The 11,365-nt window shown below is 36.1% G+C and overlaps 1 protein-coding gene across 1 annotated transcript in view; it reads right to left on the bottom strand.

Moving 5' to 3' along the window:
- Nucleotides 1-1,077: 1,077 nt before the first annotated feature.
- cracr2aa (calcium release activated channel regulator 2Aa) overlaps nt 1,078-11,365 on the bottom strand; it is a 28,522-nt gene continuing 18,234 nt past the window's right edge. The window contains exons 12-18 of the mRNA XM_065283510.2: nt 10,211-10,571; nt 9,900-10,032; nt 8,179-8,260; nt 7,918-8,032; nt 5,914-6,015; nt 5,465-5,541; nt 1,078-2,327 (exon numbers count right to left, since the gene is read on the bottom strand). Of these exons, the coding sequence (XP_065139582.1) occupies nt 2,243-2,327; nt 5,465-5,541; nt 5,914-6,015; nt 7,918-8,032; nt 8,179-8,260; nt 9,900-10,032; nt 10,211-10,571 (955 nt within the window). The 3' untranslated portion in view covers nt 1,078-2,242. The remainder of the gene's footprint in view (nt 2,328-5,464; nt 5,542-5,913; nt 6,016-7,917; nt 8,033-8,178; nt 8,261-9,899; nt 10,033-10,210; nt 10,572-11,365) is intronic.

Raw genomic sequence — 11,365 nt, 5'->3', positions numbered from 1 at the left:
ATAATGAAAACAATATGAAATAAACTAGCTTAAAATTTATTGAATATTATATAAATATTAATAGGTGTACAATAGCATGCTATAGTGATGACGTTTTGGCTGTTTATAGAACATAATAATGCTGTAAAGACAGATAAAATACGAGAATGATGGATAATAATAAATAAAATACATCTATGATCATCAAGAATAATGAAAGATTTATGATGTTAAGAAAAATTTGTGATGTAAGATGGTGGTTGTTTGAACTAATAAATCAGTTATTTGTAGTGTCTAATAAAGATTTTGACATCCATTTGCCTGCATTTTGAATAAACTTCCACAAGGGGGCGAAATACTCCCAATTATAAGTCAACCTGAAAAGTTTATAGCTAGATCGAGTGGGATAAAATGTTGACTGGGCATCAGGAAAATTAATAAATGTAAAAGGAACACTCCTAAAAATAAAGGTTCATAGTTTTTTCTGTCAGGATGGTTTAATGAAGTTTCCTAGAAATTAAAATGGATATTTTTAAGAAACATTTTTCTCACTGCAGAAAAAACTGTACTTTATTTAAAAGATTGTAAAATAGTCTTAGAAGGCATCACTACTCATCACACACTAAGTAGTTATTTAATATAACTTAGTAGTCCACTTGAATGAGGGGGCAAGGGGAGCGCCGCGGGCGCCATCTTGTGACGAGATGCGGGAGTTCATTTGGCACGCGCCTCAAATGTTGCCGCAGTGTACATTGGTTGTACACTCAATTATGGAATTGAATAAGTGCACTCGATAATTTCCACTATTTTCCGACACCACTAAAAAATGGCTGTCGGGAAATTGGGAGCTATTTCAAATGGGTTGTTGTGTCAACCCATATTTAGGTTAAATATTTGACCCAACCAAAGGTTAAAACAACCGATACGTTTAGAGTGTATCAATTCCAACGAGGGCTAATTTTGAAAGCTTTTTTAAACTGGTAATACCGGTTTAACTCACAACTTAACATTTCTAAGGAAGACTGATTCATTATTTAATTGTCAATGACATTTCCAAACACAAAATGTGTAAGACAGATCATGTAAGCCAAGTTAATGCAAACATAGAACTCTTTATTTCAACATTACTTCAAATACATTTCTATTCAATATTTATACATGTACATAATAAACAACAACATGAATGAGACTACCACTACAGATTGTAAAATGATCCAAAATGTCCATATGATGTTCAAACCTAGTGTTTATTCTTCATCCGGCCACAAGATTGGCTGAAAAATGTGTCTATAGCAATGTCAGAATCAACATAAGTGCAAAATGAAGACCCATACTGTAATTCACCGAGTGATAAAGACAGTGTTGAATACAGTAGCCCTGCAAAGTCTTGTTTCACATATTTCAAATGTGCATAAATCCAGTCTGATGGAAAATAATAAAATATATCGTTATGCTGGGTTATTTTCAAAAAGGGACAAACCCAGCCGTTGAGAATAACCCAGTGTATGGTGATGGTTTCAGCCCAATTTCTTTAAAGGGTCAATATCAGCAACTACTGTGGAATCTTTTGCACTCATTTAACCCTTATTCAATTAATTGCAAATAGAGTCAGTCTAAGTTTGCATGACACATAAATGTTGACACAAATCAAAAAAATACAAAAAAAATTATATTAGTCACAATATAATCCCAACGATCATTTGTTTCTTCAGTACCATAAAGCGAACAACAGTGAACCCTGTTAAAATCGAAACTTAACAAACCAAGTTCACTTTATGGCTATTAAAAATATTTAGGTTAAGGATGGTGACACAAGCCATTTTTCAAAATGGCTCATGTCCTTTTATTCAATATGCATTTGAATTAAATATAAACTCTATTTCATCATTTTTATAATAAATTACAATATATTTGTGCGTAACAACTGTGCTGTAAACACATCTAGCAAGTGTTGGAGCTTATTTTGCTTAAAACACACACTTAAAAATATAACCCTTATATTAAAAAGATATATTACCACATTTAGGTCAATATGAAATACACATTTGCTTTTTTAATAGTGTGATGGGTGTCTGAGATTCAAATGACCTGAAAAGACACTTTAGTGCACTTAAAAGACAAAACATGTTTCACTAGAAATGTCTAAACTCCACAGTGGTCGTACAAAATGCTAATATGCAAGACGACGCAAAAGAAAGCAATGCTGAGGACACATGAACCCAAACTTCTAGTTCAGCAGAAATATCTAGAGTGTTTGTGGCTGCTAACAGCAGGACGACTTCTTTGTGAGGCTGTCAACTAGTGACACGGTTTTCTCTTTCTCTCGATCTTCTTGTTCTTTTAAAACTCTGGCATAGAGAAAAGAGTGTCAGAATTTATAGTCAGTATTAATAGTAGATGACAATGAAAAAATATTATGCTACGTTCACACCAGCCGCAGTAGAGGCGTCAAGCGCGAGTGATGTCAATGTTAAGTCAATGTTGTAAGATAATTTCCTAAATAAGATAGCACCTCCCCAAAGGACACTGCATGGGGGCAAAGTGAGTGCGCGAGAAAAGCCTCTCTCCACGATTCACAGTGGACTTCCCACTGAGACACATTTGGGTTTCAAAGACACACCTTTAGGGTGTCATACATTTGTATTCTTTTCTCTAAAAGCAAACTGTATATGAAATGCTACATGCACAAAGAATCTAAAATCTGTATCTTATTTGTTTTCTATTGGAATGTCTCATTGCAAGTGGTTACAGGTCTCACTCATATAACAACAGAATTCAATGTTAAAGTATATGTGAAACTTCATTCAATGTTGATAGACACCTCCCTTTCTAAGCATAAACCAATCACCCACTGTATACAGATTAAGGACAGCCCTTAGTTTTACCAACAACCAATCAGTACCAAATTCCTATATGCTTTGTTCTCTGGTTATTTAAGGAGATGTGTAGAAGATTTAGGCGGGACTTTCAATATCGAGAAATACACCCCCATGATGCTGTCCTTGCACAGCATCATGTATTGTTATTTTACTTTGAGGAATCTGTAACCAGATCTTCATCTCATTACCAGGTATGCAATGGGTTTTCGTTTGATTTTCGTATTCGAATTGGAATGTAAATTGGCTTCTGAATTATGTTTTACCTACCTGGTTAATAAATTGTTATATTTGATTTTATTCTGTGTTGCTCGGTAAATGTTGACACTGCAAGTAATATCGTTGTATCCGTAGTTACCGTAAGGACTGAAATCAGGCTAGGATCGGCCCAATCCCAGTTAGATAGTGAATAATACATCAGCTGAGGATTTGAGAGATACGACTAGCAATTGGCGTTAGTTTAAGTGTACTTAGAAGCGTGGAGGCTGTGTTTCCGTTTAGAGTAACATTTCTGATTACTCTAAATAGGGTCAGCCTCAACCTCTGTTTATTTCAATGTTATTCTATTCATTAATCTTGATTAGAAATAATAATTGTAATAATTAAGTGTCACCTCTAAGGGGACTAAATAAAGTATGTTTAAAGTTGAGCACGCAGAAAGCGGCCGCTTAAGCGTATAGTCCAACCTCTGGCAGCGACCAACACTGATTCGCTTACGACCGTTGACCAGTATATTAATTATGAGGCCCGTACTAGGATCATGTGCGACTGTGAGAACCGAATGAACGAGTGTAATACCAGAGCTTTATCAGAATAAATAAACAAACATCCATCTAAATTCTGTAAGCTTTAAAAGTAATAATCAATCAAATTTGTAATATAATATAAACTAAATCTTTGTCTTTGGAGTCAGATTAGAGATAAATATACCTAAATTACGTAACGCCAAAACGTCATCTGCAAAGCTCCGGAAAAGACCGAACGTGCTATCAATCCTTCCCATGCGGTTTGGACTTCGCCATTGGGCCAAACGGATGGATGGGGGATATAAAAATTCACCCCCTTACAATGTGAAGGTCTCGCTGTGCGAATGGCGCGAATTGAGCGTTGCCGCAGGAAACGCGAGAGTTGAAAAATTTGAACTCTGGCGGGAAAACGTGCCGCGTTAACCAATCAGGAGCTTGCTCTAGTATTGACGGGATTACAGGTAGCGAGCAGAGTCGCAGAAGCCCCTCCCATGATGCGAATTACCGCGTGAATGTCACGATGACTAGAATTTCACACGTGAATGAAGCGGGTTAACTCAAAATGTTCAAGCGGGAAACTAGACGCGGTAGATGCAAATTTGATGCCTCAAACATGGCTGGTGTGAACCCAGCATTAGGGTTTAACTCTTTCGCCGCCATTGACGAGATTTCTCGTCAATCAAGAGAAAACCCTTCCCTGCCAATGACGAGATTTTCCGTCTTTCCGCAATACCGCTATTATCCACAACTTTTTAAACCCGGAAGTATTGCCCTATGGCAAGCAGCTGCATGTCCCTGTCTGTTTTAAAGATCGCTCTGAATGGGATCTCTATGAAAAGTTCGTCACAAAAATTGAATTATCTCTGCTTTTTGCTCAAAATGTGGTGTTTTTGCAGAAACCCACCCATATTCAAAAGCTGATTACAAAAGAACTACTGAAGGTAGGATGAAACGTTTTTTTTTTTGTTTGAAAGCAGAGGGTCTGTTCTTTCATTTGGTATATTGTATGTTTATATATTTAAAGAAGAACATTTTCTGGAAGGCATTAAACTTTGGTGAAAATCATGAAAAACGCTGGCGCTGGCTGGCAACTTTTTTAAAAACGCTGGCGGTGAAAGAGTTAATGGAGTTAAAATGACGCACTGTCACTTATACAGTGTTGGCGATCACTAAAGTGCCATCAATGTTGCATCATCTCAAAGCAGCTTTACATGATTTTTATTTTTAGTTATTTTTTTTTTTTACTAAGGCAACTGATATTCTAGTTCTTTAATTATCATGTTTAAAAGTAGTTTACTATACTTCTGTATTGTAGTCTAAAACATGGTCACTGATTTGGTTAACTCTGTCCCCGCCAGTGTTTAAAAAAAAAAGTAGGTAGCCAGCAGCAGCATTTTTATGATTTTCACAAAAGTTTAAGCCTTCCAGAAAATGTTCCTCTTTAAAAATATAAACATACAATATATCAAATGAAAGAACAGACCCTATCCTTAAAAAAATAAATCAATTAATAAATATATAAATAATATCATATAATAAATAAATAATATCCTATTCTCAACTCTTTCTTAAAAAATGCCAAATTTTGAGCAAAAAGCTGAGATAATAGCTTTTTTATAAAGGACTTTTATTATAGATGGATAAGAGCGCCACCTAGTGGATAATAGCGAAAATATAGATTGCCGTTAAAACTCGTCATTGGCAGAGTGTTAAAAAAACTCGAGGAAGGAGTTAAAAAAGATATACCAAGGTAATACCATAGTATTTTCTCTAAAGTTTACTATGGAGTCCCATATAAATACCATTGACTGTAAACGTGGTAAGCTTACAAAACCATGGTACTGTACGAAGTTCTTCGCTTACCTTGCCATGTGAATCATGGACTCCATCACATTGTGGGCAGAAAAAGCACTACACTCATAGAAAATCAACTGGAAGTCCTGGAACACATTGAGAAAGAAGATCCAGAATAACAGGTTCATTATTAAAACACGTCATTCAGTTAATCTCGCTCCATGTGTCTGATGAGCTCATACTTGTCACTTCAGAAATCTCATTAATGCCTTTGTTAATGCTTTTATATAAGCGACTTACAGAATATCGTATGTTATTAGTATCTCAAACCTACAATTAAACCTCCACAGGAAAGAAGAGTGAAAGTTAAAGTGAAAAGTAGGTAAAATGGAAATAATATTCACTTTCTCACAATGACCTGAGGATTATTTATTTAGTTCTGATCTTTTACTGATTCGTGTCAACAGCGGTGTGTTTTAAAGGTAATCAATAAGTGCATCCCCAGTGCCCAGACTCACCTTGGCTAATTTCTCTCCCATTCCGAGGGGAATTTCTCTCTGATGATCTACATCAGTCTTATTCCCCAGAAGCATGATGGGGATGTCCTCACCTGCTCCCTCCTGTTAGATAAACATGATCATTTATGAATTTGTGCCATAAAGAAGTATAACTAATAAGTAGGTTGTGACAATCTCTGACATATTTTAGACATTTTTTTAAACAGTTGTGGCACATATGATGTATTAACTATTTAAACCATAATTTAGGGTGGGGCAAATCAAAAAGCTCCTTCATTAATGCAGGGGTAGGGAATCGTAGATCATGGATGCCCACTATCCTGCCGAGTTTAGTTTCAACCCTAATCAAACACTCCTGCATTTCATTCCCAATGTAAACCTGAAGACTTTGATTAGATTTTCAGGTGTGTTTACTTAGGGTTTAAGCTAAACTCTGCAGGACAGTGGCCCTCCAGGACCAGGATTTCCCACCGCTTATTTAAAGTACTGTAAGTTGGCAATTAGGGCTTTCACAATGATTAAATAATCGTCTCATCGCGATAGTTGACCTCATCGCAATGATTTCAGATCACCACAATGATTGCAGGTCTCTTTAAAAAACACAAGGGGGAGCTGCAGCCCGTGTATATTTATTGTGTATCTGTCTTATGAGGAATTTTCAGGTTTTGAAAGATATATTCATCAAATAATTACGTTTAAATATGTGTTATGTGTATTAATATTTACTGCCAGTTGAACCTTGCATCAAATTTAATTTCAATAATCACAACAATGTGAGAAAATGATTTCATGAACAAACCAAATATTTATGAGAATTAAATGTCAAAGTAAGTCTGTTGTCATCAGGCTTGCCATCAAAGTCACAGGCTTGACAGCTCATAAAACACTGAAAACACTTTCAAAAAAAAAAAAAAAAAGGCAGCAATTACAATCAATGAATGAGTGATTAAATTAATAAAGAATATAAATAATAAAATTGATAAAAGCTTGATAGTGAAGTGGGAGGCAGGTGGTTTTATAATTTATGGTGAGCCTCTTATTTTACAAAATATTGTATTAGAACAAAATATTTTAGGGATGCACCGATAGGATTTTTTTGGGCCGATACGGATACAGATTTAAACAGACAACTTCTGGCCGATACCGATATTAAACACTTCTATACAATACTATACAGTTGGTCAATTTGCTAGTTTATTTCTGCATCAAATTATTTTTACTGAACATGGATTTGATCTGATTAACATTCAACTGACCAACATAATAAGAGAGGCACAAATTAAGCTAAAACAAATATAATAAGACAGCATGACAACCTTCAAAGGTGGTTTTTGATATTCAGCATTAATTTTATTAACAACATTAACTAATTTTTTACATATAATGGATTTCTTTATGCAGTTAATTAATAAACAATCGGTATCGGCCTTTCTTGTGCTATTGCCGATATGCCGATGGTTTCAAATTCATCAAAAATCGGCCAATTAATATCGGCGGCCGATACATCGTTGCATCACTAAAATAATTTGTATATGATTGATTATATAATTGCAGGTACATTTGGTGTTCAAAGTCATTTTTTTCTGCTTTTTCAAACTGTATATTGTTAATTATTTGGCATTCATTATCATAGATCACAAGATCCCACGGCCCGAACAATAAAATATTTTCTGTAAAATGTGTCTTACATAGCTCAAAATCATGATTTCCTGTTGTCCGAATTAGTGGGGGTCAATTTTGTTACTGTCAAACTCTGTTACCAAGATAGAGTAACAGTGTTGACAGTCATGTACTGTATGTGTGTGATAGAGAGATGGAGAGACAGCGTCAACAATGTTACTCTATCTTAATAGCAGAGTTTTATTTAGTTTTGAATGATAAGCTTATAAATCTGCTACGACTTTACTTTTGTCATGAAGGAGTCAACTAGATAAGCTTAAAGCTGACAGACATGAACTAAAAGCCAAAAACTCTATATAAGAGTTTCCAGAAAAACAAACGCACCTGCACGCTGGTCAGCCAGTGCCTCACTGCCGTAAACGTCTGCTCATTAGTGATGTCATACACGACTACCACACCATCAGCCTTGCGGAAAAACTGCTTGGTGATGCTGCGATACCTGCCGTCAAAACCCCAGATTCAGAGTCACTTTCAGCATCCCCTAATAAAAAGTCTTTGAACTCTATTTTTTAAGTCAGGATATTAAAACACATTAGGATAATAACACAATTGATTTATAACAGTAATATCAAAAAATTTACTTACCTCTCTTGTCCTGCTGTATCCCACATCTGCAGTGCGACCTGGATGTTGTCTACCATTAGAGTCTTAACACTGTAGTCAATCCCTATATAAGAGTGTTAAACATAAAAGCATGTATTGTTTATCACATATAAACCCTATAAGCATTTAAAAATAGCTAAATGTTTTCATTCTGAATCATAAGTTATAAAACTGATTTTTTTTAAACTTGTCATACAATCAAAATTTAGCAGTCGTAAAATGATTGGTTTCTTGAAAGATTATTGTAAAAATATTATTGTAAAAAATAAGTAATTAATCAATGTATAATGTAAAATCCATTTGGCAGGGGCAATTATCCAAATTTTATCCTATACATTTATCAGTATGCGTGTCCCATGGGATAAAACCCACAACCTTTTACACTTCAATGCTATACAATTAAACTATAGGAACACCTTGAATATCGGAGCAACGAAAAACATATTACATTACTATAAATGTGTAAGGGATGAACTAATCATCAAAAAAAAAAAAAAAAAACTGGGCAGTAAAGATGATGAAAGTGTGTATGACTTCAGAATGCTGTAAGTGCTGTCTTTGTATGTGGTCACTGATGATCTTGTTGAACAAGTCAGCAACCAAGGTGATGTTAAACCTCCCCAATGGTTTAAGATGCTTAATAAGCTTTAAAATGTGTTACAGTCATCAGCATGTGGCGAACTAAACTGTTAAAGGGTTTATGTTAAAGGGACAGTTCACTCAAATTCAGTTGTTTGCAGCCGCACAAAAGCTTTGCATTTGAATTTTAAAAGTTGCTATTTAGTGAAAATTTTAAATGTAAAACTTTGATGCATTCAACCTAATGCACCAGAAAACAAATTCTTTTATGGTCTTGAGCTGCACAAAGGTCTCTTATGTAAGCATTATGATATGACTTATATGAACAAAAAGCAACATTTTAGTGAATTCTGAAACAAAATAAATGTAAGTGCCAAACTCTCCAGAAAAAGACTTGGATTACAGTAACATACAATATACTTTTTAAGTGCTTTTCTGCCCTACATGTAGATGATTTTGGGTAAACTATCCCTTAAATTGAGATTTGTAAGGTTAAATCAAAGACTGTAAAAAATATGGACCTAGCGTCCGTGACGTCACCCATAGGTTTGTGAAGAGCTTTTTTGAAGCTTTAAGTAGGCGGTGCCTGTTGTTGCCATCTTGGCTGCGCGTCACTGCGCATCATTCGCGGACGACCGAAAATGGGTAAAAAGGCAGGACGTGGGTGAAGCTGAGGTGGCTGGTTGCTAAATTTACGCCCGCCTAGCTCTATTCTAGTGACAGCAGTGGCAGTTCACCCATCACTCAAGTGGCCACGCCCTTAATTATGCAGATCTTTAAGGCTTAATATCATTTAAACAGATGAGTTACAAAAAAATTCACCGCCTCACAGTTGTCATGAAGGGCAAAATATAGACCAAAAACACTTTTTATTCCAGACTGTAAATTTTTTTTACTGTAAAGTTGGGCATTTTAACATGGGGGTCTATGGGAATTAACTCCCTTTTGGAGCCTGCCTCTAGGGGTCAGTCGATGAATTGCAGTTTAAGTCACTTACGTATTGGCTTCATCAGAGAGATCGGAAGGTTGAATACACACAAAAGGATAAAAAATAAACACAGGTACAACAGATAAATTTAAATTGCAGGTAATTAAGTGACAGGAACGTTGGCGGGTGGACTGACCTACAGTAGCACAAGTACCAGGATGGAAACAATCGTCACAGAAACGCCGTAAAAGAGACGTTTTTCCAACACTTGAATTCCCAACCAGAACGATCTTAAATAGGCGATCTGGACCTGAAGTGGCCCCTTCCACCTAAAAACATGAAATATTCATAAAAATAAAAAACATGATTTAAATTTCTTAATTCTGATTTCTGATGTTTTAGTTTTTTTTGTGATTATTTCTAAACCACATTAGAAATGACAAACAAAACAGCTGAACTGCTCATACAGATCATACATGAATTTGACCATTCAAAAAGTTTTCATACCGACTGGACTGTCTCTTTGCCCACGGGCTGTCCCCTGGGTGAGGCGGGTGTTTGTGACTCTCTGTTTCCAGGAAGGCTTGAAGCTGACGTTGGAGTGCTGGTTGTGGGGTAGATATTGCTCATCTGGAGGTCAATGCCCTCTTCATACTCCTCATCTTCACCCAACTGCCTGAGCTGGGCCTGATAATAACCCTGTTGCAGGAGTTGGGGGAGAGGGTCCTCCTCGATTGAGATGATCCTCTGTAGGTGATGTTGGGGAGAAGGTCGCCCATCTACAATGTCGTCCAAATCTACGCTTTGTCCGTTTACGGGGGTCACGTTCTTCCATTTTGAATGCGTCAAAACTTCTTCCTCACCATCACTGGAGATGAAAACAGACACGAGAACATTTACACAGTATTTACAAAATTGGCAAAGCAATTCAGGTTTTATTTAGATGGAACAAACCACAATACTGGCTGGTAACAGAGACAATGAATCAATATTACAGACAAGACATCGTTATTATTTGCAGGTTTCACAACTTCTCTAACATCAATGACAAATAAGAGTGACCAAATGTATTATGGTGTATGCACAATGCATACATTTGATCCTTTTTCCAAACGGACATACTGTTGTTTTCATGGCGGTGAAATTGCCAACTTAAATGGGTGATACTATCTCCTTGGTTCCTGTCCTAATGTAATAAGGGGCTGCATTTACATTTTAATATACACTATAAAAAAATGCTGGGTTATTTTCAACCCAGTGTTAGGTCAAAAAGCATAGGTTATTTAACATTTGCTGGGTTGTTTCAACCTAAAATGGTGGGTTGTTTAACCCATTGCTGGGTAAACTATAAACACTTTTGGGTGAATTTAACCCAACGCTAGGTTGAAAATAACCCAGCATTTTTTTGGAGTGTATTTCAACTGAAATGTGGGCATGTTATGTACTTTGTACAGCTTGTTTGGTGCTATGGGCGACTCCTCACCTCCCTTTAGCACCCCCTCAACCCACTTAAACCATCCCCTCACTGTTTCCCCACCCACAAATAAAAAAGGCATCTGTCAGTAAAAAGACTCAGCAATAACATGTTTACTACAGATGACAGCAAAACCACTGGTGTGTTTAGTGACATGCTGGACCTCTGATAGGATGTGGTGAGTTTAA

Source organism: Paramisgurnus dabryanus, chromosome 9 (genome assembly GCF_030506205.2).
Source record: "Paramisgurnus dabryanus chromosome 9, PD_genome_1.1, whole genome shotgun sequence".
Lineage (NCBI taxonomy): Eukaryota > Metazoa > Chordata > Actinopteri > Cypriniformes > Cobitidae > Paramisgurnus > Paramisgurnus dabryanus.
This window is presented reverse-complemented; position numbering and strand designations above follow the sequence as displayed.